This window comes from Boleophthalmus pectinirostris, unplaced genomic scaffold (genome assembly GCF_026225935.1).
Source record: "Boleophthalmus pectinirostris isolate CB_2022bp ecotype Guang Dong unplaced genomic scaffold, ASM2622593v1 HiC_scaffold_12, whole genome shotgun sequence".
NCBI lineage: Eukaryota > Metazoa > Chordata > Actinopteri > Gobiiformes > Gobiidae > Boleophthalmus > Boleophthalmus pectinirostris.
The window spans coordinates 3,165,459-3,180,516 of NW_026571018.1; the positions used below are offsets into that span (position 1 = coordinate 3,165,459).

At 38.8% G+C, this 15,058-nt stretch overlaps 1 protein-coding gene across 1 annotated transcript; it reads left to right on the top strand.

Moving 5' to 3' along the window:
* Nucleotides 1–368: 368 nt before the first annotated feature.
* On the top strand, nucleotides 369–14,114 carry zmat2 (zinc finger, matrin-type 2). Its single transcript, XM_020941128.2, has 6 exons — nucleotides 369–433; nucleotides 3,747–3,849; nucleotides 5,317–5,443; nucleotides 7,356–7,429; nucleotides 8,871–9,016; nucleotides 13,017–14,114. Exons 1-6 carry the CDS (start codon nucleotides 416–418, stop codon nucleotides 13,158–13,160), a joined length of 612 nt encoding a protein of 203 aa, XP_020796787.1. The 5' UTR covers nucleotides 369–415; the 3' UTR covers nucleotides 13,161–14,114.
* The last annotated feature ends 944 nt before the right edge of the window (nucleotides 14,115–15,058 follow it).

Here is a 15,058-nt window from a genome sequence, read left to right on the forward strand (position 1 = left end):
ATTTTAAAAGTCACCTTCCCAACACTGATTACGCACTAGTTTCACAATTTTATTATTAAAAACGTTTTATTTTGAAAATCTGATCACCCCTAACAAAGCCTCGAAAAAGCAAACCAAGCAAACCGTTTTAATTACCATTTATTGAATTTTTTTGCAAAAATGTGTAAATAAGAAATGTCGCTTTTCTTTTTAAATTTAAAAGTATTTTTATTTGACAAACCCAATTGCATTAAGATCAATATATTTTTTATAGTTTTAACTCAGACCTTGTGATAATAATAATAATAATATGATGTGCGTTTAGGTTGTGATTGTTCGTTTTATTTAATTTATTTAAGTTTTTTATTTCTCAAAGTGTCTAACCGGAAGCTGCTGTGTTTTTGCGACAGTCGTATTCCGGAGCGCAGTAAACACGATGGCGTCCAGCAGCGGGGTAATTCCTCTTTATTTTAGACATTTTGTGACTCTAACTGTGTCATTTTGTGGATGTTTATCACGTTTTAATTGAAAAGGTTCTATATGCGTCTAATCAAGTGGATAGTTTGAGTGAAGAACAAATTAAATAGGGTGAGACTCCGAGTTAGCGCTGTTAGCTGCTACTGTTAGCCCGATGCTAAAACAAAACAAACTGGTTTAATTTCATATTTAGAAAAGAGACTAAAGCATCAACTGTCTTAAATCTTGGATCAAACACCATATTTCCTTATGGTACTGCCTCCCTAACTTTATTTTGAACAAACTGGACGGACTAAACCTTCTACTTGTCTGTGACTTTGATATAATGAAGCTTCCCGTTTCTTTATCAGATTTCATTAAGTAAATTTTATTGTTATTTATGTGTTTTATGTTCATAAATATTCTCCACACTCCACAATAATATGGAATAACTGATATATTCTACAACGTAACAAATCAATGTTTATATTTGGTCTGTAGTTGGCAACACTTGATGGAAGATGGTGGAAATTTTACTAAATTACAGTAAATTTTTTGCAAAACATGATTTTAATTCTTCATATCTGGACTTATGCGTTTATGTAATGCACTCCCTAATGGGGTGTGCAAAAGTATTGAAATATCGATATATTAATGTGATGATACAGTATCGATATCATGGGCTGCTGTATCGATATATCGCCAAGAGTATTTTTGGTTTATTTTCCCTAAATTATTTTGTTACAGCTACAGTTTTGTTGTTTGTTTAGTGGAAGGAAATTCATTTATGCGATACATTTGACATTTTCACTGTTTTGTTGATTAAAATGTTTGTGTTTCTTGTGAACTTTGCACAAGAAGTGATTTAACAAAGACTTTTAGTATCACAGACATGATTCAGCCTTTATTTTTTATTGAACCGTATCGAATCGATTTGACATGTATCGTATTGAATCAAAAGCCCTGCTTGGCGCTAATGTGAGTCAGTGAAGTCACATTTTCTTTGTGTTTTGGTCATTTTTAAGCAGCTTTATGCACCTGAACAAATGTCAGTTTCTGTCTCTCTTTATGGTTGGCAGGTCAAAAATAGAAACACCTGGGACATTTCTTGTATAAAACTGGGACAAATCAGTGGTCAGCTGGGACAGAGGAGACAGGCCCAAAACTGGGACTGTCCCAGTGTGGTATAGGATTTTGACCCGGTGGTGAGGTGCCCCCGGTGTGAACATACCATATAGTATTTTGACCCCGGGGTCAGAATCCTATTATGGTATTTTATTAATAAAGAACTTGAATCCTATAGACAAACTTTGAATATTAATACTATATCTACAAATTAAAACATATTGACATATTTAAAAGTGTTTTTTGAAGAACTCAGATGCATTTTTATGTTGATTATAATTTTTGAATGTTAAAAATGACTTAGTTGTTTAAGCATATTTGACAAAAAATTAGATAAGTTGTTATTAATTAGTTAATTAATCAAAGTGATGTATAATGATTTGGAATCTTGTTAAAATAAACAGAGCTGATCAATTGAGTAGTTAAATAGGGGAAACCTGTGACTACCCCAGTATGTTTATTATAGTTCTGATGATGTAAAGTAAGAAGTAATGTTAATTGAATATTGACAATGATCAATTATGTATAAAAAAGGTCAAAATCCTCAGACTATAATAATCTGACCCCCAATATGTTTATTATAACACGACATGACTAAATTCAAGTCGTTATTCTTACAAACCGTTGCCTAAATTGACATTATGATGAAGGATTATCTGAACAGAGCAAACTAAAAACTATAACAATGTAAAATACAATATAAAAATTGATGAGATTGTTATGTATATGCAATTTTAACAATAGGTTACATTTACACAAAATACCAAATCATTCTCCATCAAAACATTCCTTAAAATACCTTAAAAGAAAGTGAAGATGTAGAAATATATAATAAAAGTAAATGACATGAGAAATAATGATCAGATAAGTAACTACTAAAGAAAAAATAAGGGGAGTCAAAATCCTATAGGGGAATCACTTTACTACAGGCGAGTTTCAGCTGACATCATTGTTATTAAAAGCCCGTGTTGCATGCTGGGAAATATTTTGGTCGGAGGCAAGAAACACGGTAGTGGTCAAACACAGTGCGTAACCTCGAATATTTATCCCCGATAATGGTAAATTCCTGCTGCATTATCGGATGCACAAATAGAAGCACGGAAGAAGGAAAATGTCTTTTTCGTATTCCGAGTGAAAAGAACCACTAACGGAGAATTAAACGGCTTTCAAACATCCGCAGAGCAAATGTAGAAGATCCTAACAAACCGTGGACTCCAACAAGTTCAACAACACATCGAGACTCTTGGAGGTTTTCATCTTTTCTGCTGTGAATGGCCCAGGAGTTTCCACCAAGTTATTGTGGATATCGCCCAAGTGAATATTTGTCCAGGTAGTTGGTGATTCTGACCAGAAATTTGGTTTGGTTCAGGCTCTGTCGGGGTTGAAAAGGGTGATTTGTCGTCCGTCGATGCTTATGACCAATTTCTGGTCAAATGGTCTTGGGTCCTCTGCTGTTAGAGTGGAGAAATAACCAGGATCAATACCCTTTACGTGCTTTCTCGCTCCGTCCGTCATGTTGAATTAGTGTTTCTTGCCGCCGACCAAAATAATTCCCAGCATGCAACGCGCGCTTTTGTCAACAATGAAACTCATCTATCGTGGGATGTTGACCCCGGGGTCAATGTACTATGGGGGGCAAAATACTATCATACACTGGGTAAACTGAGACTGTCCCGGGTAAACAGGGACGTCTGGTCACACCAGTTACCACCCCACGTGTTTGTAGCTTTATGACATGTGATATAAACAGCCACATAAAAAGTTATACATAAGATACTTTTTGAAGTAGAAATAGAAATCAAACTACTTTAATTTGCTTTTAAATTTGTGGCCAGTCATCAGTCAAAGATCCAGTATTACGCAAAATTGTCTCATGTTAGAAGTGTTTGAGTAACTCTTTATTATTAGACACGATTACAAGCTCAAAATGCTCCGTTCTACCGAGTCTTCTACTCATTTACGTTTTCCATGTTGATGGTTTAGAACTCAGCGCTACTTCCTGTGGTTTTGTACTTTTCTTTGCGGTGTTTCTTCACAAACTACCACTTTACTGATGCAAAACTATGATTCATATTTAGGTACGATCACACCAAGTCAAGAAACCAGTGTTCTGTTGTGTTCTGTTGTGTTCTGTTGTGTTCTGTTTTGTTCCGTGTGCTCTTTTAAATGCATTCCTTCTGTTTCAGTCCAAAGGAAACGAGTTCAGGAGAAAATGGGACAAAGACGAGTACGAGAACCTGGCCCAGAAGCGGCTGAACGAAGAGCGGGAGCGAGAGAGGAACCGAGATGGTGAGGCCAACAGTTTACCTTAGATTAACCGGAGTTTAAGAGGATATTAGAGATTCGGGTTTTGATAATGAAACTAGTATCAAAACTAGAAGCGAGAATCGATACTAAAAAAGTCACATTCACAGGACAGAAACCTTGAACCTTTCCTGAATGTCTTTAGAATGATCTTGAGCTGTGTCAGAACAAGTTTAAGAACAACACAGACAAGTATTCACCCATGGATATAAGGCCACATGGTAATATAAAGTGCTACCATTTAATGTTGAAAATGAATTGAATTATTAGGATAATTGGTGTGATCAATATTTAATTAGAGATTTAAAGTGAGTAACATTTACTTACTAACTCAATGATTAGGATTAAACCACAAAGACACAAATATCAGCCACTAGTGATGTGTAGATGCAACACATTTCCAGCACTGTGTTGGTGCATTCTATAGCTCCATCTGGTGGTTTTGAAAAATGAACTGCTTCCTGTGCAGAAGCATTGACACAGCGCAGGACTCGTTCATTCAGACACTTTCACACTCAGTTGTGATAGATTCTCTGATATCCAACAAATGAAAGAAGTGACCAAGAAGGTGATGCAGTCTCATTAAAGCAAATCACAGCTGATTGTACAATAAAGTCGGCATAAACATGATACATGATGAGGTGGATGGTTGTGAAAGTGATAGTAAAATAATAAAGTTATTTCAGTAAATCTGTAGTGAGCTCCACCTGGGACTGATTAAAATGAGCCCAAACAGAACAGGCCTGTGTTCTGTTTCTCTGTGGTTCTGTGATGAACAGAGACACAGCGACAGATTTAAGCCTCGTGCTCCTCGCACTGAGCCACCGACACAAGACGCACCAAATGACACAGTTGACGTATTGGTCATGTGACTTTACCTAAAGTGATACGCAGAGATACAGCTCGACACAAATGCTGATGTGCTGACTCGTTTGACCCTTCAGTATCCGTCTCTCCTCTGTCAGCCTGCCTGAGCGGCTGTGACACCAAATTCCACCAAAGTCCATATGACATGTTAGATTATTCATTTGACCAAAACACCATTAAAGTAATTATATTTAAGGTTTATTCACTTTTTTTTTAAACTCTGTTTTTCCCAGTTTGGACCGTTTTAGGTTTTAAATTTGACTTCCTGTTTGGAAATCAGGACATCACACTCTTCACATAAATCCATAACTCTTACCTACCAGCTGTGCCATACACTGTACCAAAACTCCAGGGCCTGAATATTGTACCTTGTACTTTAATATTGTTGGAATAAGGCTTAAAGTATCTAAAGTGTTTGTTTTGTAAACTGTGTTGACTGTGAACTGTGGAGGACAGAAGTCACCCTAGTGCGATGTCTCCAATATGTTTTAGAACTCTCTACTTCTTGTCATTTTCAACATATTTTTCAACTTTTTCCACACTAAGAAGAAACAAACTGATTAACTGTTCATGTGTGTGTTTCAGCCAAAGCTCTGGCTCCTCCGGTCAAACGAGACCTCCTCAAACACAGAGACTACAAAGTGGATCTGGAGTCCAAACTCGGCAAAACCATCGTCATCACCAAAACCACGCCACAGGCCGAGATGGGCGGGTAACGCTCGACACCACACACACCACGGCTTTAGTTCGTACATGAGGCAAAATGATAAAATATGTTTATTTTGTAAATCCAAATGAGCTTAAATGGGCCAAAAGCATCATTAACAGGCCTGAGCTGCAACAAATAAATAACAGAATGAACCAATAATTAGCCACAGAAGTTATTGAGAGAGAGGTGATTAATTAATTTACAGTTATACGTGATTTTTGTGAATTAATGTAATCTTTAATTGTTTTGAGGTTCACCGACAAAATTGTTTTTATGTTGTTATTGTTTTAAATTCTGAACATCGTTGTTTTTAAGAGGTGTATTCGGTTTGTGTACGTGTGCCTTGAACTAGACGAGTGTGTTTTTACTGCAACTAGGTCCAGGATGAGGGATTTAAATTTTTTTGAGGCTTCATAACAAATATCCCCTGTGGAAAAGACAACCTAAATTGTTTCTGTGCCTAAAGATCTGCAACATTATTTATTCACGCCTCTACAGCTCAAATCTTACGAAAAAAATGGCAAAATGAGCAACATCGTTTTAGTGTAGGTGTATAGAGTTTAAAACCACAGTGGAGCACTTCCTGTATGATGACATCACGAGGTGGAATAGGTGGAACTCAGCCTAAATATGGAGGTCCGATGAGGTTCATTTGGTCTTCCGATAATTTATGTTATTAGGTTCTTTTTTCAGACCAAGAGTTTGTTTTCATGCCTGACAGTTTTGACTGCTCACTAGCGTCTTCCTCAGACTCACATGATGTTGCTGTGACGTATCGTTCAGTTGATTTAAACAGGTTTCGGCGCTGTCTTCCTACCAGTGGAGGCAGGACGACAGCGCCACCTGCAGTCCCACTTCCTCAGGACAGTATCCCAGGTGTGTGAGAGTAAAAAAGCCCCTCGTCCCAGTTTATCGTCCCGTGGGCACGTTTCCGTATTTCGATTGCCTCTTTAATCCAGTGACGATGTTTGTTTTCCTCTGTCCAAGTGACGTTTGCTCCATCCCAGTCCATAATGTTGTTCTCTCTTTAACAGAGGTCAGAAATGGCTGGTTCGGGAACAACTCAAATCGGCCATTTCTGACCTCTGTTAAAGAGAGAACCACATTATGGACTGGGATGGAGCAAACATCACTGGGACAGAGGAAAACAAACATCGTTGCTGGATTAAAGAGGCAATCGAAATATGGAAACGTGCCCACGGGACGATAAACGAGGGGGCTTTTTTACTTTCAGACACCTGGGATACTGTCCTGAGGAAGTCGGACTGCAGGTGGCGCTGTCGTCCTGCCTCCACTGGTAGGAAGACAGCGCCGAAACCTGTTTAAATCAACTGAACGATACGTCACAGCAACATCATGTGAGTCTGAGGAAGACGCTAGTGAGCAGTCAAAACTGTCAGGCATGAAAACAAACTCTTGGTCTGAAAAAAGAACCTGATAACACGAAATATGGAGGGTTTGTGTGAGAAACGTGTGTGAATGAAACGATGCTGCAATGTTTTCTGATCATGGAAATCCTGGAAAAATCATGGAAATTGAAAAGTCGTGGAATTTTTGTAACTCTTTCACGCGACTCCAGCGTTCTGCTCAGTTCTCATTAGACTTTTCTGATTATTTCTGAACATCTGCGCTTTTTGTTTAAAAGAGACGACAATAAATGCACTGACAGGATTTTGAATGTTAAAAAAATATATATAATCTCAAACCATAAGGTGAGTGGAAAGAGTTCACATTTCATACACACATGTAGGTGCTGTAAAGTCATGGAAAATTCACTTTAGGTCATGAAAAAGTGACTGAAAAGTTTTGAAATGTTGTCAACACAAAACAGTACTATGGACCAACAGAATACATTTATGTCATTGTTTATTCTCACCTGTGTCTCGTCTGATTCGGCTGCTCTCTCTTTTTGCAGATATTACTGTAATGTTTGCGACTGTGTGGTGAAGGACTCCATAAACTTTCTGGATCACATCAATGGAAAGAAACGTGAGTGCAGCGCCCTCTGCTGTTCAAGCTCAGCAAATATACCTGGTTGATCCCATTACTGTGTGTTCAATCAATCAATGAAACTTTATTTGTATAGCACTTTTCATACATTTGAAATGTAGCACAAAGTGCTACATTTCAATGTGTGTTGGGCCTGAAAAGACTAAAAAGAGACGTGTTAGTGTTTGAGTGTGTGTTTTACTTCTTTGGGGTATTAACTGTTAACACATAACATATTTAAATCCGTGTCATTCTTTCATTTGTTTTTCAATATGAAACCAAAAATAAGAAAAAGAAAAAACAACTATTTTATTCAGTTTTTGTCTCCAAAACCAAAGTGAAAAAACAGATAATGATTCGTTTTTTCAGTTTTCGATTTTGTGTTTAAATGAAAAATGAAGAAAAAAATGGATAATGGCCATTTCACATTTATGTGACTTCCGTGACTGTGATGTCAGACTTTTGCGCCACATATGGACTGAACCAGGACTGATCCTGGTCTCCAGGACCACACCGGGACCAGAGCGGACTCCGAACTTTGAATCCGAGCCTCCGTGGAGCCCGAGCCTCAGCTTCAAGCTCCGGCCCTGCTGTGGGCTCTGAGCCTCCGGTCTGGCCTCGGTCTGGCCTCGGTCTGGTCTCCGGTCTGGCCTCGGTCTGGCCTCGGTCTGGTCTCAGTTTCAGTCCCGCTCTGGTCCCGTTGTGGTCCCGGACCTGGATCAGTCCTCGTTCCAAATTGCAAAAGTCCGACATCGCAGTCAGGGGAGTCATGTAAACGGGAAACGGTCGTTATCCGTTTTTTCCATTTTTCATTTAAACACAAAATCAGAACAATTAATTCAGAATTAAAAAGCATCGTGTAAACGTGGCCAGTGTTCCCTTTTATTATTTTGAAAATGCTTTATTCTCCAAAAACAACACTTTAGTTTTGCTTTCATTTCTGATGCTCTGTTTCCCTCACAACACTATCAGCGTTTATTAGAGCTGGGACAAGATACATTTTCCACGAAACGAGACACGACATTGGATTCACGAACATGAGACAAGACGAGATTTTGACATTATTTATAATACATCATTTGTATGATCCAGTTCCCAATTTTGGCCTCACCAATTTTCATTTACTTTGTTTAATATTTTTGCTGTCATTGTAGCTCTGCTTTTTAGGATTTCAGTTTCTCAAAAACTCTGACTCAACAGTACTTAACTAAATTTTTTTGTTTCAAATCCAATTGTAAAAACATGGCAAGGAATTCTCACAATTTTTTCTGTCTGTTTGGTCTTACAAGATCTTGTGGCATGAGATCTTGTCCCGTCCGTAGCAGTAATACCCCATAGAAGTAAAAAAAAAAAAACAACAACAAAAAAAACCTCACACATCAAAATCCAGCTTTCAAAAATGATGAAATGTGAAAATGTGTTCTTTGTTTGGTTTGTGCAGACCAGAGGAACCTGGGCATGTCGATGCGCGTGGAGCGATCGTCTCTGGATCAGGTGAAGAAACGATTCGAGGCCAATAAAAAGAAAATGGAGGAAAAGCAGAAAGAGTACGACTTTGAGGAGCGAATGAAGGAGCTGCGAGAAGAGGTGGGGTTTAAAGTGCATATCTTACACTAACTGACTCATGTGAGCTTTAAGCCACGTTATAATGTAGAGATGCACCGAATATTCAGTGACCGAATATAATTGACTGAATATAAAAAAAAAAAAAATCCTCATTTGGCTTTCGGTGGAGTGACGCAGTGACGCAATCAAACAACGTGTAGAGACGCAGTGATCTGGCACCTTCTTTAGGCAAGGCAAGTTTATTTGTAAAGCACAATTTGTACACAAAGTAATTCAAAGTGCTTTACAGAATAAGAAATACATTAAAATCACAATACAAACAAATCAAAACATAAATAATCATAAAGATTAAATAAAAAAAAAGAGAGACATAAATTAGAGAGAAGAGTGTGGAATGAAAACCTTTCAGTTATATGCACAATTAAACAGAAATGTTTTGAGCCTGGATTTAAACAATCAAAGGCTGCGTTCAGACTGCAGCCTGAAGTGACCCAAATCCGATTTTTTGGCCCCTATGTTCCTGTATCTGATCTTTTAATGTCAGTCTGAACGACACAGATCTGATTTTTTCAAATGTGACCCAGGACTAGAGCCCGACCAATATGGATTTTGCTGTGGCCGATATGAAACCAATATAATGGAAGTTGGAGCTGCCGATAGCCGATATAATCACCGATATATTTAGTGATGTAAAAATTCACTGTAAATGTTGAATTGTTTAAAAAACTTAGGTTTGGCTCTGGTGGATTTTAAATTGGGTTTATTTAGGCAACATTTATTGTTATTCTGCCTCTTTACATCATATTTACAGACAGTAGGTTGACTTGGGCATGTTTGCATCACATTCTAGACACTAGTGATGGGTATTCCAGTTCTTTTTAGAGAACCGGCTCTTTTGGCTCGGCTCACTAAAAGCTGCTGGTTCTTTTGGCTCCCAAGTGGCTCTTCAGATTGTTTTGTTGCAAGCAGGACTGAATCAGGACTGAACCAGGTCTAAACCAGGACTGAAAAAGGACTAAACCGGGACTTATTTATTTTATGCTAAACTACAGTCAAATATGCTTGTTTTTTTTTATTTTTAATTTTTTTTAATCCTACGTACACGCAAATTTCTCAAAGTTTCGTTTTTAGCCGCTGCCGCTGTCAAACCACGAATCTGCACGCGGCGTGAAGAGAAAAAAAGTGAGAAAAAGGGAAAACACGGCTCCCAATAAGGATCAGGCTCCCGTTGTTCCCTTTAAAGAGCGGGTTCTAAGAGTCATTTCGTTCGCGACGGACCCATAACTAGTAAAGAAAGTTGCGCTATTAGCCTTTAGCCGTAAATACGTGCGCGCCGCGGTAATTAATTATATGCGCAAATGTCATAATTCACACGTCTATTCACAGCTCATTTACATATCAGTGCAGGTCCAGTAACAAATATACGGCCAATATAGTCACTTTAGAACAGACCAATAGAAAACAGTCTGTTTATGTGCGGGAGCTACAGCAGCTAACCCATAACAAATGACTAAAACTAGCTTCAGAGTCGACATATTTCCAACACTCAGCGTCACACAGGCTCCTCCTCACATCACAAATCTGCACTAATAAATGTCCTTTTAATTCAGACTCAAACCGATTGTCCGTAAAAAGAAAATAATCTCAATGTTTGGATCCGTGTCTGCAGGTGTAAACAAACACACGTGAGTGACGCGACTCTGTGGTGTGTTCAGGGACAGTACGGACACACACACAGACAAATGACTCCGTAGATAAATACTGATGTGGAGCCACATATTAGGACATTTATCTGTCTGTAAATTGGATTAAATGAACAGAATGTAGAGAGTCTAAGCTTTATAACGAGGTATAACATGCCCACGTGAAATATCGGCCCCTATCAGCAAGCATAACGGCCGATAGCCAATATGCCTAAAGTTGCCCATATCAGCCGATAATATCGGCCAACCGATATATCGGTCGGGCTCTACCCAGGACACTTGGATATGTGCTCCTGAAACCGATTCATATCTGATCTTTTGACATGCGACTTCAGTCTGAACGGCCAAATCGCATCCATCTGACCTACACGTTGTCAACAAGACACAAACGTCACTATTCTGAGCTGAAGTAGGCGAAAATTGTTAATGAACTCTGTGTCACTGAAGTGAAGCACATCACCACTCACCACTCTTGGCTCCGTCTCCACATCCACACGTTCCTTTCAACAGACTGAACCACAAAACACCACGACCAAAAACCTCGTCCTTCTCCTTCTCAATCTCCTCCTTAAAACAAGTAAGTTGTTCATGTTCTGGCTCCAGTACGAGAGGAACTTTAAAATCTCCAGGTGCTCGATGCTCACGTCCATGTTTGGACAACTTCCGTAAACACAGAGCACGCTCACTGCGGTTGACGTTGTCGTGTCTCCAGTGCACATGCGGGACACTTTCGGGCTGTTTAATGTTCACACTGAAGATCACATACAAGTCACATTTAATTGGAAATATGAACGACCTCGAAAAAACATCGGATTTCACAAAAAAAATCAAATTGAGCATTAAGCCCTGCAGTCTGAACATAGCCAAAGTCGAGTCTGTTTCACATGTTCAGACTGTTCCAGGTTTTAGCTGCATGAACCTGAAACGCTGACTCCCCGTGTTTAGTCCTGACTCTGGGCACCAACAGGAGGCCGGACCCTGAGCTCCTCAGAGTGAAGTAAAATGTCGGCAGTGTGGAAATATTTTAAGGTGCACTCACTCTAGGACTTGCCGTACGATGTGCAACTGTGGGTTCTATGTTCCGCACTCACACGTGCACATCAGAACCGAGCCACGGCCGATTACGTCATCACCAGTGTTGCCATAGTTACTTTGAAATAGTAATCTGACTACTGACTACTGATTACTTCTTTAAAAAGTAACTTACTGTATTTTCCGTCATTAAATGGTCTATTTTCGAACTTTTTTCACAAATAAACCACGTGGGACTTTAAATGAAACCCAACAGTGTGATGGGTGAGTGGTTTTGTTTGTTTGTTCGTTCACGGTGACTCTGGGCTTTGTTCAGTTGTGGCGTGTAGGGAGGGTGCTGTCTGGGACCAACGGATTGTCGGCGTGTTCACAGTGACTCAGTTGTTCAGTTGTGTCTAGAAGTGGCACATTGCACTCACTTTTTCGGTTCGTTCCTCTGTTCCGTTCCTCGTCGGTGTGGAGTGATGAGTGTGTCTGTGGGTGTGTTTCGCTGTGCGGTCTCTGTCTGCTCCGTGTGTGTTTGTGTGCGCTGCGGGTGGTGTGGCTTTGTAGTTTACTGAAGTCGTGCTGGGACACCTGAGTGGATTCGTGTATTGTGGCGCGCGGTCATTTTTTGATGGAGTTAGAGGCTTAAGAGCACGTCTAATAGCCCGGAAAATACAGTAAATGCTTAAATACGTACATAGAATGGTAAATGAATATAAATCAGCAATTCATGATGACAGAATTATGGCCAAAAAATGTTATAAATCTAAAGAGAGAATTGCTCTGAGTTGTTACTGGTAAAGTAGGTAAGTAGGTTAGTAGGAGTAGTTGAACTCGTAATTATGACGTTGAACTTGTAATTATGACTTTAAAACTCTTAATTATGACTTTTGAACTCATGAAAACTCATAATTTTGATTAAACTTGTATGACAGTTGAACTCATAATTATGACTTTTCAACTCGTAATTATGACTTTAAAACTTGTAATTATGACGTTGAACTCGTAATTATGACTTAAACTTGTAATTATGACCTAAACTTGTAATTATGACTTTTGAAAGCATAATTATGACTTTTAAACTCATAATTATGACTTTTAAACTCATAATTATGACTTTTAAACTCATAATTATGACTTTTAAACTCATAATTATGACTTTCTGTGAGGCTTTTATTTTTTATTTACTGGCAGAAATGGACTTCCATACTAATATCACAATAAAAAGATAAACTAATCATTTAAAAAATATAAAAAAGCAGAAGGCCTGGTGACATTTCCGTGTTCTTCCCGTGTTCCAGGAGGAAAAGGCGAAAGCGTACAAGAAGGAGAAACTGAAGGAACGAAAGCGCCGCGCGGAGGAGGAGCTCGACTTGGAGGAGGATGACGAGATGGCCGCCGTCATGGGCTTCTCCGGGTTCGGCTCCTCCAAGAAGAGCCACTGATGCCCCGGGTGCCCTCCCACAGCAAAGAGCCAGATGCCCACAGCCTGGACGGAAGGGCCACAACTGCAACATGGACTAAAGAGCCAGATGCCCTCCCAGCCCCTCTGTGTGTCAGATGTCTCCCCTCTGCTCATTTCCCTCCTTTGGTTTCTGGTTTCTTGACATCTGGAGTCTGGTCTTGGATTCTAGACTTGGATTTTGGTCCCAAACTTGGACTGTGTCTCAGATGCCCTCCCATCCTCCTCACAGATGGACATGTCTTTTTTGTTCAGCCACTGTGAAAGAAATTATGGGGAATTTTTTTTTGTTTTGTAAATGAAAAGAGGTTAAATCTGTTATCCCTGCAGTTTAGACCTCTACAAACATGTTCTTAGATTAGTTAAACGTTCAGATTTCTGTCTTTAAAGGTGCACTGCGAAACCTTTTTCTGTTTAGACTGTTTGTGATAAATTTTGCAGCATCATGTGACATTTCTTCACAGGAAGTCAAAACTTAAAAATATCTTGGCTCTGAAAAGCACCGAATCATTCACAAACTTCCCCAGTGCTCAAACCACATCGCATTTTACTCTCTCCAAGAGCAGACGGGAGGGCATCTGACACACACGGGGAGGGCATCTGACACACACGGGGAGGGCATCTGACACACACGGGGAGGGCATCTGACACACACGGGAACATTTCAGAACATTTTGTAGACGTTTAAACTACAGGGTCAGCAGCTTTTACACAAAATAAAACCACAATGTTGACACTTAATATATTAGATGGTCTCCGGTCTCTGGTCGGGTCTCTGGTCGGGTCTCTGGTCCGGGTCTCTGGTCCGGGTCTCTGGTCCGGGTCTCTGGTCCTGGTCTTGCTCTACATGTTAGTCCATGAGTTATTTTAAAGACTGTGTTTATATTATTTTAGTTTGAGTTTTATTATTGTAATAAACAGATCGGGTTTGTAAAGAGTTTGTCTCATTTTCTTTGAATCTGTACTTTATATTTTCTTACAAAATACTTAATACCTGGAATGTATTTTGTGACGTATACTATTACACAAGTCGGAGTTCTGCATTCTGAATACTCTGAATACTTTTTAATTATAGCGTAAGAACATGACATCAGGGTCTGGTCAAGTGGTATCGGAGGGGGATTTTTGACATTCAAATGTCTCTTATTCAGAAACTAGAGGAACTATTGAAATAAGTCAAGTATCAGAATGTAGGAAAGAGTTACACTCCAACAGGGTCAAGTTAAACCTGTGAGATTCTTTCAAGTTGTTGACAAAAAATTAAAAACTCATGTCGGTAACAGAGGGAATGAAATATGCAGCACTTTTTTGGTCAATAAATCCAAAACAGTGATAACTCTTGGTTCTCACTTCCATATCCTTAACAAACTGGTTTGAATATTTGCTTCATATAGTTTTCTACCATATGGTACAAGATTAGGTTGAAAAACCTCTTACTTTTTGACTCATGAGATTTTTTATTAAGAAAGGTCATGGTAACGGAGGGAAAAGTAACGGAGGGAAAATTTTTCAAACAAGTAGAAGGTGCAGGATTTTACATCATTTGTCGCTTTTTTCTTCCGAATACTTTAATATTACTTCAAAATGAAAGAAACTATTTCTATAAAAAATATGTCAGTCCTTCCAAGGAAATTTTTATCATTTTAAATACATTTTTGGTAACACTTTATAATAACTACACCTTATTTAGCCTTAATAAAGCATGAACAAAGACTTAATTAATAATGATTCACACTTAGTAACTGCTTAATTACTACCTGAATTAGCACTTCACTTGCACTTAATTCACCTGTGCTGTAAATAGTTACTCATAAGTATTTCTTACTTAATTACTCATTAATTAACCATTGTGTGTGCATTTGTAAATGTATATTTAAGTAC

Coding starts and splice junctions, on each gene's coding strand:
- zmat2 (XM_020941128.2), top strand. Junction 3,850..5,316: donor GCGAGAGAGGAACCGAGATG/GTGAGGCCAACA, acceptor TGTGTGTTTCAG/CCAAAGCTCTGGCTCCTCCG. Junction 7,430..8,870: donor TCACATCAATGGAAAGAAAC/GTGAGTGCAGCG, acceptor TGGTTTGTGCAG/ACCAGAGGAACCTGGGCATG.